The 12,500-nt window shown below is 45.6% G+C and overlaps 2 protein-coding genes across 2 annotated transcripts in view; one reads left to right on the forward strand and one right to left on the reverse strand.

The window, feature by feature from the left end:
* LOC310796326 (transmembrane protein 150A) overlaps positions 1–12,500 on the reverse strand; it is a 243,518-nt gene that overhangs the window by 206,882 nt on the left and 24,136 nt on the right. The window lies entirely within an intron of this gene.
* Positions 1–12,500, forward strand: part of tet1 (tet methylcytosine dioxygenase 1) — a gene marked incomplete at its 5' end in the record, with an annotated part of 59,448 nt that overhangs the window by 44,547 nt on the left and 2,401 nt on the right. Inside the window, 8 exons of the mRNA XM_083658254.1 lie at positions 1,005–1,098; positions 2,366–2,574; positions 2,965–3,115; positions 6,034–6,123; positions 6,676–6,813; positions 8,947–9,123; positions 9,244–9,385; positions 9,647–12,500. The exon at positions 9,647–12,500 is cut by the window's right edge and continues 2,401 nt beyond it. Coding sequence (XP_083514380.1) covers positions 1,005–1,098; positions 2,366–2,574; positions 2,965–3,115; positions 6,034–6,123; positions 6,676–6,813; positions 8,947–9,123; positions 9,244–9,385; positions 9,647–10,647 — 2,002 coding nt within the window. The 3' untranslated portion in view covers positions 10,648–12,500. The remainder of the gene's footprint in view (positions 1–1,004; positions 1,099–2,365; positions 2,575–2,964; positions 3,116–6,033; positions 6,124–6,675; positions 6,814–8,946; positions 9,124–9,243; positions 9,386–9,646) is intronic.

Genomic DNA, 12,500 nt, shown 5'->3' on the forward strand with positions numbered 1-12,500 from the left:
TTTCCACAGTCAAATGATATGATATGTGTTGAACACTGTGGACTGCTGTGCTGTGCTGTGTTTACATGGATAGATTACTGCAGTCTGTGCATTTGATTGGCTGCAGGTGTTGGCTCACATGTTTGATTGGTTCATGCTGGTATGGGTGGTAATGCAACATTGTTTCTTCTGTTATATAGCATAATAGTGCAGATGATTTGTATGAAAGCTCCTCCTATGTGTGTGTTATATGGCATATAGAGAGGCAAAGTGAACGTCACTTCCTGCTTTTCTCCCTGTAGCAGCGCTGGAAAAACTATGAATGGCGGTGAACGGAGAATAACGTTTGAATTGTGCCACGGGGTGCCAACGTTAATTCTGTCAATTTAAAACATAACTTTGCATGTCAAGAAAGTCGCAGTTTGTCGCCAAACTGTTGCACTAGAAGTTATAAATCAGAAAGACTACACACACACTGTCGCCTAAGTGACGTCACTTTCTCTACCGGCAAAAAGCTGAAGACCGGCGACATGCCAAAACATGTCGTTTTTATACGAAACGAACCCCTACGTTTCAGTTTGACGACAAACTGCGACTTTCTTGACATGCAAAGTTATGTTTTGAATTGACAGAATTTGCGTTGGCACCCCGTGGCCCAATTCAAACGGGATCAAACTTTATGCACTTTATATCTCTACTGTGCACTTTAGATCGTTGCTACTGTTGTCATTTGCACTTTAACTATTGTGTTGCACTTTAAACTGCTGCTCTAGACTGTTTTTACAATGTTTTTTTTGTCTTATTTGTTTTTATGTATGTACTTTGTACTACGCTTTTTGCAATCCAATTTGCCCTTTTGGGACACTTAATAAATCTTGAATCTTGAATGTTGAAAAAAGTAACGTTATTCTCCGTTCACCGCCATTCATATTTTTTCCAGCGCTGGTACAGGGAGAGCTCCTCCTATGTGTGTGTTATATAGCATATAGTGCAGATGATTTGTATGATGTGTGTGCTGTGTACAGGTATGGTGCTAAAGGGAATGCCGTGAGGGTGGAAGTGGTTGTCTACACTGGAAAAGAAGGCAAGAGTTCCCAGGGGTGTCCAATAGCTAAATGGGTAAGTGTCGGCTGTTAGTTTTCATGCTAGTGTCTTGTCCTGATAGTGTCCTGACTGCCGCTCAGGAGGTAGAGCGGGTCGTCCACTAATCAGAAGGTCGGTGGTTCGATCCCCGGCTCCTCCAGTCCGCATGTCGAAGTGTCCTTGGGCAAGACACTGAACCCCAAATTGCTCCCGATGGCACCCTGCGTGGCAGCTGGCCGCCATCAGTGTGTGAATGGGTTTGATTTTATTTTATTTTATTTTATTCTGCAATTGAAAAGCAATACAAAATACATCATAGCTTTAAAAATGGACAAGGATAAGCACAATAAAGTCTCAGACTTGTTTCCATTGTGGTCCTTGATCTTGTGGCAGAGAAGAAGAAGAAGATGGCGGCAGTCTGAATGGCTAGGCCGTCACAGACAGTAAAAACTGACCAATAATTAATCATTACAAACGATAAATATGCACATATTTCGATAAAAAACACTAGTAAAAAGAAAGGAAATTCAGCAACAATGACAGCGACAACTCGGCTGCAATAACAACAACAACAACAATAACAACAACAGTAGGCTACTTTGCTTAGGCATTTACGTTGGCCAAAAGCCAGGTTTTGACCAAGCGCTTTGGATAAAAGCGCTATATAAATGCAGTCCATTTACCATTTACCTAGTCTCGCTGGCCAGCCTCTCCTCCCTTCCGTGAGAGTCATCTGGCTGCATGGAAACAGGCTGCTGGGATAAGCCCTCCCCTGCTCTACAGCTGCTCTCCCATTGGAGCGACTGTTTCAGTGGCTGCCGGATGTCCGCTCCCGGCTTATTACAAGCTCTGTCATTGGCTCCGACCATATCAATCAGAGCGGCTTCTGCTCCCTCCTCCCTGTGTGTCGCTGTAAACAGTGCCCTGCCGCCACAGTGAAAACAACAACGCTAACTAGCTAGCAAGCTAACGGCAGAAACCTACACGCTAGCTCGTTGCTACACGCTGAAAATGGCAAGTTGGATTGTTGGAAACTATTTTCCAAGGCTACTGCCGCCAAGCGCCGCCCATCGCAATCCCACTATGGAGACCTGCGCCGGCAGACTCCTCTCACGGAAGGGAGGGGAGGCTGGCCAGCGAGACTAGCATTTACCTGAAAAATGGCCATAGTCTGTTGCTTCTCATACATGTTATAAACCATGCTTCTTTGTGTTTGTTTGTTTGTTTGTTTGTTTGTTTGTGTGTGTGTGTGTGTGTGTGTGTGTGTGTGTGTGTGTGTGTGTGTGTGTGTGTGTGTATCCAGGTGGTCCGGCGTGGCAGTGAGGAGGAGAAGCTGCTGTGTCTGGTGCGTCGTCGGGCGGGGCACCGCTGTGAGAACGCCGTGCTCGTTATCCTCATCCTGGCGTGGGAGGGCATCGCACGGCCCATGGCCGACCGCCTCTACCAGGAGCTCACAGACTCGCTCTGCCACTACGGAGCCCCCACCGACCGCCGCTGCGCCCTCAACGAAGAGTGAGTATCTATCTGCTCAGGGGTTCGCTTTGTGTTGACCCCATAGACCCTTTTCACGGGCGCCATTTTGTGTCGAAAAGGCAGGGCAAACACAGGTGCAAGCCAAACACGAATGAGGGTTTCCAACTTCCAAGCATGGAAGTCACACACGTGATGATTAGAATCTGTAGCCATCATACACTTACACATGTTGGTGCCAACTGGCCATGCCAACTGCCCACAACAACTGCAGACCAGTGTAGACAAAGACAGACTGCCCAACTGGGAATTGTAGCTAAAATCGGAGGAATAGTCTTGTATGTATAACCTCAGCTGTAGTCGTTCCTTTAGTTCATCCTTAGTAGGGACCCTAAGCACCTCCCCCTTTTCACCCCCCCTCCTTCTCCACAGCCGTACCTGTGCGTGCCAGGGTTTGGACCCAGACACCTGTGGCGCTTCCTTTTCCTTCGGCTGCTCCTGGAGTATGTACTACAACGGCTGTAAGTTCGCCCGCAGCAAAGTGCCCCGCAAGTTCCGCCTGCTCGGAGGCTACCCAGAGGAGGTGAGCGAGTAGAAATCATCCTTTAGATTCAGGGGTTCCCAACCTGTTTTGGCTTGTGTGACCCCACTTTGATGTCACAAAAATCATCGATCATCAATGAAGTCACACTCACATGTAAACATGTATGGTGACTTTTTTCTCAGAATTCTCACATTAAAATCAGAATGCTGACATTTTTCTCAGGATTCAAGACTTTAATCTGAGAATTCTGACTTTAATCTCAGAAGTCTTTTGACATTTTCCTCAGAATTCTCACATTAAAATCAGAATGCTGACATTTTTCTCAGGATTCAAGACTTAATCTGAGAATTCTGACTTTAATCTCAGAAGTCTTTTGACATTTACCTCAGAATTCTCAGACTTTTTTCTTACAGAATTGAGTTTCAGAATTCTCACTTTAAACTGAGAATTCTAACATTATTTTCAGAATCCTGACTTTAACTCAGAACTCAAATAAGAATTTCACATGTGGGCCTAATCCTTTGGTAGTTTTAAATTGTGTTAAAGCAAAATAAGTTCCAGGCGACCCCATTTGAATTCCAGGCGACCCCTGACCTTGGGGTCACGACCCCAAGGTCAGAAACCACTGCTTTAGAATCTCAAAGAATTCATCTAGTATGTTAGCTTCTCCTTCCTTATCCTTATCTTGGTTGGAGCTCTTGCTAAATCTGCATACATTCAAGAGGTAGTGCTTCAGTGTTTGTATTGCAGTTTCACTGTAGCTCTGCAGTTTCAGTTATAATATAGGCTTGGTGCTTCAGACTTTGGCCAAACAGTTTGCCCCCCAGTGGCAAATGTTAGTTATGACAATTACATCTGTAGGCATTCTGGCCCCTATCGTTGCATCGGCGCAGTTTCTAGGCCGAGCGGCAGGCGCAGATCAAAGCAGTGGGCGTGGAAAGGCGCACTTGATATTGTCGTGCTGGCGCTAGATGCAGCCCAAAGCATTACAACCACGCCTTTTAGGCGTAAAATTATGCACCGTCATGCTCATTGGATAAGTGCAATAAACGAATCGCACGCTTGCCTTTTTAGCTCCAATTCCAGTGATCCCGCAAAACCAGACGAAAGCCAAACGCTCTGCCCCCCCCCCCCCCCCTCCCTTCATCCAGCCTGTCTGTCTGCATTATAGGCTATTATTCCATATTATTATGCTTCTCAAACCAATCTAACTGCAGTTTCAATACTGCAAGCATGTAAATACGCTACACTATAGCAAGATCAAAGTGAAAATAATGTTCTATGCATCAGCTAGAAAAATATAGCCTATTAGATTGGTGAAAGTTTGTCCAGAAAGATATCATTTTCTCTCGCCTGCTGCAGGAAGGATGATGCACATAAATATACCCTACATTATGTCAAGTCATTGCATAAATGTGTTTTTATTGTAAAACTAAATGTGAAATAGGGCCAAGTTATTGGACGGACATCACAGTATAGCAGATGCCATTAGAAGCGCGTTCCGAAGCGCGTTCCGCTGTTACTTCTCTAAATCACGTTAACTCGACAAGGGGTATATATATGCCCAGGAGGACATATATGTTTCACATAGGGTGGTGTTTTCATTTCGAGGTTTTATTTGGTCCAATATTGAAATGTTGACAATGGCAGGCTGTGTTACCATTACACATTAATTTAGAACTACCTTTTATATCTATTTTGGCTCATTTGGTGGCTATTTAGTAGCGAAATGAAGAAACACAATGCATGCTGGGAACTCAGAGAGAGAGAGAGAGAAGGGTGACAGAGAAGAAGCAGTGAAGGCAAAGAATAGGCCTGCTTTTGAAAAGCGCAAAGCGCTAAATGTAGGCCAGCTCCCAAGATATGACTAGGCTGGTATTTAGCGCCGACACGCCCACTTTGGGACTGCGCCACGCCCATTCGGCCTAAAGCGCATTTGGCAGCCTAAAGCCTATTGCTATCTTGCCGAAACAGGCGCAAGGCACGTTTTTTTGCGGTTAAGGCCCGTAATAGCGCCGATGGCCTGTGGGAGAATAGAGCCCAATAACTCTAATTCAAGTGAAATTTCTGGAGGTTTTTAATATTATCCAACTATGTTTTTTTTTTTACTAATCTTTATGTTTGATACGAGAGAGCTCCAGAAGTAGTGCTAACATAAATGCTGCATATGATTTCTCTCACAAAGTAAAAAATATGGTAATAGTTTTGCACTGTGACATTTTGGATCTTATATTTTACCTTGTAACACTCTGCTCTCTTCCCTTTATCCATTTTATGTAAAGTAAGTATGTCCAAAGTGCGGCCCCTGAACCGATTTTAAACAGCCTGCGCCTTGTCCCTCAAAATATAGTTGTGGCCCTCCACACAGTGTTGGTTAACCAAGCAAGCTCAGAAGCACCAAGTAGGAACAACACAGGCGAAACTTTTTTCTTTTTTTCTTCAGACCGTAAACAAAATCCTTAGAGTACAATTGTATTGTATGCGTTTTTGTTTTTGTTTTTTCTTATAACCCAGGGGCGGCTTTAGCTCAGGAGGTAGAGCGGGTCGGCCAATGACGCAAGGGTTGGCGGTTCGATCCCCGCTCCCTCCCAGCTGCTGTCGCTGTGTCCTTGGGCAAGACACTTAACCCTCCTTGCTCCCGATGGTGTGTAGGCACCCTGCGTGGCAGCCTGCCGCCATCGGTGTATGAATGGGTGAATGTAGACTATCTACTCATTGTAAAGCGCTTTGGATAAAATCGCTATATAAATGCAGACCATTTACCAGACCATTTACCCATATGATGATGAGAAGTAGCTGGCCCCCAGGTATTTTCACATGATCAAATCTGGCCCCCATTCAAAAAGGTTTGGACACCCCTGATGTAAAGCACTTTGAGTTTCCTCTGTGTATGAAATGTGCTATAGTACAAATCAACTTGCCTTGCCTTTAATTTGAGCATGATGTCTTCTGTTCAGGAGGAGAAGCTGAAGAACAACCTTCAGAATCTTGCCACCGACCTTGGGCCGGTCTACCAGAGACTTGCTCCTGAGGCCTTCCAAAACCAGGTATGACACATGAAGAGGTGTCCACGCACGCCGTGAACACCTCGTCAAATCACTGTCAACCAACCGTTTCATTTGAAGCCTAGCTTATTCCCTGTCAGCTATAGGATGTTTTCAGGTGACGTCACGCCAAGATGGCGACCGGGGCGAGACCAATGACCATTGGCTTGTTTACAAACCATGTGATCATGCTGTGGGCCAACCAGCAGCAGGCTACATAGGAAAGCACTCGCAAAACATCTGACAAGTTGTTGAAAAAATGGCTTCTCTTCATTGTATATGGATCATATCCTTTATGTTTTGCAATCTTCTGGTGATACCTGCAGCTTGGAGCGGCATCCAACCCTCTTCCATACTCACATTTCTCCATTCTCCAGAGTAGCTCTGGGAGAGCTGGCCCCCCCCCAGCGACTTTATCAGTGTCATCGCAATTACGTGGTTGCAAACAACCTATTAGCAAACAGTACAACAGGAAGGAAGCTAGGGGCCATTTAGAATGTTTGTCAAGTTAAAAGCGTCTATTGTGAATTGAAAAGTTATGACTTTTTGCTCCAGGTGGACCAGGAGGAGGGAGGGGGCAGCTGCAGGCTGGGCTGGAGAGAGGGACGACCCTTCTCTGGGGTCACAGCCTGCGTGGACTTCTGCGCGCACGCCCACAAGGATACGCACAACATGAACAACGGCAGTACTGTGGTAAGCAAGCTACTCATATGCTAGTCTCTCCCCAGACTCAAATATTACGTTGAATCGCTGCGCTCCGCATACTACATAAGTGAGTCTGTGCCGCTTCACAGCCACTGCTGGTTTTTGAAGGCGGGTTGAAATTGAATGAGTGACAGGTCGTAGCACCGATGAGAGAGCGGTTCGAAAAATGGGCTGCGCCTCCCGTGTCGTCTGATCGCAAAGTCGTTACTGATTGGAGAGGACTGAAGCCATCACTGGCATATGACTGGCCAAGTGAACGGTTCCCTCCCATAACCAGCCGGCTGAGGGAAAGTGTCCCAGACCCAGAGAGAGATCTGCAGCATGTAGTGTAGCTGACGCTGATTTGTCGCCTCCTGCTGGTGAAATTTATAGAATGAACCTACGTCCGTTTTAGCTGAACTAACGTGAATCTTATACAGTAAACTGTTGCTGGTATAGTCTTGCTTGTAAAATAATATACTACAACATAACAGAGGGTACAAGAATGTATTTGAACAGTCCGTCTCATTGTTTTCCACGTAAGGAAGTGTACTGTAGCTGCTGTCAATGTGACCAGTGTTTACATGTTGCCATGACAACACCGGAAGTCAACTTCCGCGATTTTCTTGGAATCGTCAAGTAGTATATTTTATGGAGCTATAATACATCCTTGTTTACTAGAATTTTGGGTACTTTGTGAGTTAAACTCATTCTGTTGTTTTTGTTATTTTCTTTGATAAACAAGTTTAATGACAGTCACGTGATCTCATAACCCAGAAGTTAAAACGGAGATCAGAAAGACGTCAATTGAATAATATTCTACTGCTGGTTACCAGCTGAACACGGTAATATTTGATTACTTACCTTACAGAGTAATTGTTTATTTGTTTAAGCTTTGTGCTCATACGTGAGTTTATAAGAAGGTGTTTGTAGAAACACTGCAGAGTAATGAGTGTTGTTCCTTATTGTTTGAGCTTTGTGTTTACACATGGGTTTATAAGGAAATGTGGAAATAAGAAACACATAGTGGTTTATTGTTTTAGGCTTTTTATGCTTGAAACTGTCATTGTGTTGAAACTATTTTTTGTTTGTCTTTTAGTTTTCACGGTGTCACCACACAATCTGCATCACTTCCTCAAACCTCAATTGAAGAATAAATATTAAATGTGGACATCAGTATGAATCGTGGACTCATTAATAACCAGGAGTAGCTACATGTAGTAACGTAGTATATCAGCATAAGAACTCTCATGGGTCTGGCGTTGAGAGTACTCCTATGCCACCATGTGCTCTGCTTCTATATCAGGCAGAGGTGCAAAGAGTACTGACCAATCCTACTCAAGTACAACGTACTGTTACTTTAGTGAAAACTAACTCAAGTACAAGTCAAATTACTCGTCCAGGAAATGACTCAAGTAAGAGTTAAACAAAAGTAGCCTATTTAAAAGTACTCAAGTGTGCTTGCGTTACTTACAAAATGCTTTATATTTTAATTATTTAGCCTAATGCATTTCACACACCCAGCACGTTACGTGTTGGCTAAGCTGTCCCTGTCTTTGTCTGTCTTGTCTTTCATACTGAACAGCTTGTTCAGATGCAGCAGGGATGCTCAGTTTGGCGATTCTCTGCTTTTGCCAGACGAGCTAGAGCTGCTAGCAGCAATATCACATTACGGTACATCCATTTAGCTACATGGCTATCAGCAGGGTCAAATGAAACTGAGATTTCTAAACTAATCTGACGATGGGAATCATTACAATTTGATCGTCTACACGTGTCCAATTCAATTGGCCAGTCTTCACGAGCCAGCAGTTTGGGCACCCTAAATGCAGAAGTGACTCTGGACCTGTTAGCAAGCTGCCCCAATGCTACTGTGCTGTTTTCATAGTGCAGTGTGCAAAACAACAATCTGAATTCACTCATTTACTCAGTGTACATTTAAAGTAGAATATCTATTATTAAGATTACTCAAGAGTAAAAGTATAGCATGATCAAAATACTTAAAAAGTACTCGTCCTCGAAAAAAACTACTGCTGACCGCTCCCCCAACCTGTTTTAGAGGATATTGGCTGACGAGGCATTGATTGGATATATGACCTACCGTTTGGTTGACTTGGACATTTGGTCTATGTCCATTTGCAGGTGTGCACGTTGACAAAGGAGGATAACCGGGCGGTGCGCAACATCCCCGAGGATGAGCAGCTCCATGTTCTGCCGCTGTACAAAATGTCTGACCGGGACGAGTTTGGCCGCGTTGAAGGCCAGTGGGCCAAGGTCCACACTGGGGCTCTGCAGGTCCTGTCTGCCTTTCCCCGGGAGGTGGGTTTGTAGAGAAAAGCTTTTAGCATTTGTAAAATGCTATTATACTGTTTTTCGTCGACACAAATCACATCTATATTTCACATTTGAAATAAACGATCAACTTTTTATAATCATTAGGTGCGCCTGCTGGCTGAGCCGGTGAAATCAGCCCGTAAGAGGAGGGAAGAAGCCCGTACGAAGGCCCAAGCAGAGAAGTTGAAGAAGATCAGCTTGGCCTCGCTCACTCCTGGGAAAGTGAAGAGTGAGACCCCCAACAAAGGTGGGAAAACCAAATTACTGCTCGCAGTGTTTGGCTATTTTAATCCATAATAAAGGTCAAAATGTCTGGATGTTGATTGTTTTGTTTTTTCCTATGAATAAAATCATGGACGCTAGATTTATCGGGCTGCTGCGGCCTCATATAAATGTTTGAGAAATCGTTACATAAACAGAAACTGATGTGTTTTGTGTGTTTTGTGTGTGTGTGTGAATTTAGCCTTCAAAACCACTTCTGCCGAGCAGTCCCCCACGTTCAAAACAGAGCCAGAGGCCTTCTGCGGCAGCTCTTACCGACTCCCGCCTCGACCCGCCAGTGTTGGGCGGAACCAAGCCAGCAGCACTTACAGCCCGAGCACCAGCAGCTACCCCGTCTCCCCCGGCCACCCGGGCCTGCCTGGCCTCCTGTACAGACAGAACGGCTCAGCTCTCAATTATAAGACAACGAGCGCTGCCGTGAATGGTTACTCTCCGGGCTCCGGTGACCAGAGTGTTCCCAAGAGCCAGTTTGCAGACCCGTCAGAACGTAGACCTCCCTGCAATGCCCTTAGTGACCACCCCCGCACATTGAAAACTGAGCCCAAAGAGGTGCACTGCTCTCCCCTGCGCAGACCCTCCCCCAGCGGGAGCGCTCCTCCCTCCTCCTCCTCCTCCTTCTCCCCTCTACCTACCTCCGAGGGCCTTTATAGCCGGCTCAATGGACTCCACGGGAGTTCGGGGGAGGTCGGGGCAGAGGTCAGGGGCCGCGGCCCCGCTCCTCTCTCGTCCCTCTCCCCGCCCCCGCAGACGCCGCCCCCCCTGGAGCCGGACGAGCTCAAGCAGGAAGAGGTGTGGTCGGACAGCGAGCATAACTTCCTGGACAACGACATCGGCGGCGTCGCCGTGGCGCCGTCGCACGGCTCCATCATGATCGAGTGCGCCCGGAAGGAGCTGCACGCCACCACGCCGATCCTCAGGCCCGACCGCAGCCACCCCACCCGCATCTCCCTGGTCTTCTACCAACACAAGTCCCTGAACGAGCCGGGCCACGGCATGGCCATGTGGGACGCCAAGATGGCCAAGCGCGAGCGCGAGAGGGAAGAGGAGGCCCAGAGACTAGAGATGGAGGAAAGCCAAGGGGGGGAGGAAGAGGAGGAGGCGGAGGACACGAGGAGGATCTCGAAAGTTCCCACCCGCCAAGCATGGACTGTTCCACGGGACGGCGTCATCACCGTGTCCCCTTATGCTCTTACCCAAGTCACAGGCCCTTACAATCGCTTCATTTAGTCAATGTGTTACACACATAGATGCACACACACACACACACACACACACACACACACACACACACCAGAAAACTCCAAACACCCTGTGCTTCTGCCTTACCTCAATTCAAACTTCTACTCTCATTTTTATACGTCATTTACGTTGTGCTTTTCTAATATCCGTTTATGATCTTTGTCTGTCTTCATCTCTGCCTTCAAAGTGATGAGGAAGACCAAAGTTTGTGGGCTTTTTAACTGTGAGTTTCCGCTGTTGGTTTTTATTGTAAAGAGATATGGTGCTTTGAAGCATTTTAAAGACATTTTTTAAAACTGGTTTTATATACACGATTAAGAACAAAAAAAAAGAGATTGTGATTATTTATTCTGATCATAACCGTTTCTATTTAATTTCTGGTGTTAAGCCTGTTTACTGCAAGACTTCCATGTTCACCTGCATCACGTGTTGGTGCTCCGAATCGATGCTGTACAGTCGGTCTATGCTCTTTATTTCAGCCAATGGTTCTCTATTCATACGCTGAATTTGATTGGCTTACACATTTGGTGCCATTCTCACTGTAACCTTCGTTAAGCAACCACATGACATCACATAATGTAGAAACAAGACTAATATTGTGTATACATTTACTACAGATAATGTCACATGTAGCATTTTGCTTTTCCTTCTGCTGCCTCTGAATCCTATTGGCGGTTGATGAAGGAAGTGCACTTCTTTTTGTTTTTTGTTTGTTCTCTATAAGTCTGGATGGTTTTTGTCTTTTATTCACAGATACGTATCGCCAACCCGTTCTCACTCCCAACCTGTCAGTAAAGCGGACGTTCGGTTAGGAACCCCTGCCGGTCTGCCGTCACTTCCCAAAGAGAAAGGTCGCCCCCTTCTGTCACAAATCAACGGTGCGGGTGAGGCGAGGGCTAGTCACGAGTCACGTGACCGTGACCGTGTCCCGTCAGACGTCGACGTTGCGCGTGGAGCGACCCGCTAGAAGGCAGTCTTGAACATAGTGACAGTCTGAGGCTCGTTGGCATCCCGACCTGCAACTTTCTGGTCACAACAGAGCTGGTTCGAACCCCGACCGGACCCAAACTATAACCATAATCGAGTTGCTTTTGTTGCCTAAACCCAACCGTTGTTTTCGTTGCCTAACGACCCCAATTAAGTTGTTTTGCTCGTCTAAACTTAACCGGTGAGTCGAGCTGTGGGCCCGTTCCACATTACTGTGCCGAGCTGGTGGTCATGTGACGTGACGGGGAGGGGGGGGGTTTGACGAGTTGAGAGTGAGAATGTATTGGTATGGCATAATAAGAAGCACTTTTTAATTTCCAAAACCTAACTTGAAAAAGGTCCCACTTCATAGGCCTACGTATGTATGTACAGACAGAGATATATATGACAGTTGGGCGTGAAACCTCTTTTTTCTTTTACAGTATTTCTGCATTTACCTGATTTCTGATTTAATTGAGGCAATGAAAGATCATGGCGTACTTATCTAATCTCGTTCAATACTTAGCATAATGAGGAATCATGAAACATTGCAACAACAAAGTGCTTATTATTGCCGGCACTTAATTGATGTTTACTCTCTGGAAAAGAATTCAACGTGTTTAAAATGTGTGTTTTCATGATTCAACGTGTTTTAAAAATGTCTTGTTTTCATGGGGCACAAGTGAAGATCATAGGAGTCAAATGTTTTCAACAATTCTGACTTACTGTACATTTTAATGGTGCTAATGAGACCTCTGTGTTGTTGTTTTTGTTACAGTTAAATCACAATGTGTCATCTAGCTCAACAGAATATTGCCAGTTTTTTGTTTGTTGTTTTGTTGGAGACTCTGGAGACGATGTGCCATGGGCGCAAC

This window comes from Poromitra crassiceps, assembly GCF_964638095.1.
Source record: "Poromitra crassiceps genome assembly, chromosome: 22".
Taxonomy (NCBI): Eukaryota; Metazoa; Chordata; class Actinopteri; order Beryciformes; family Melamphaidae; genus Poromitra; species Poromitra crassiceps.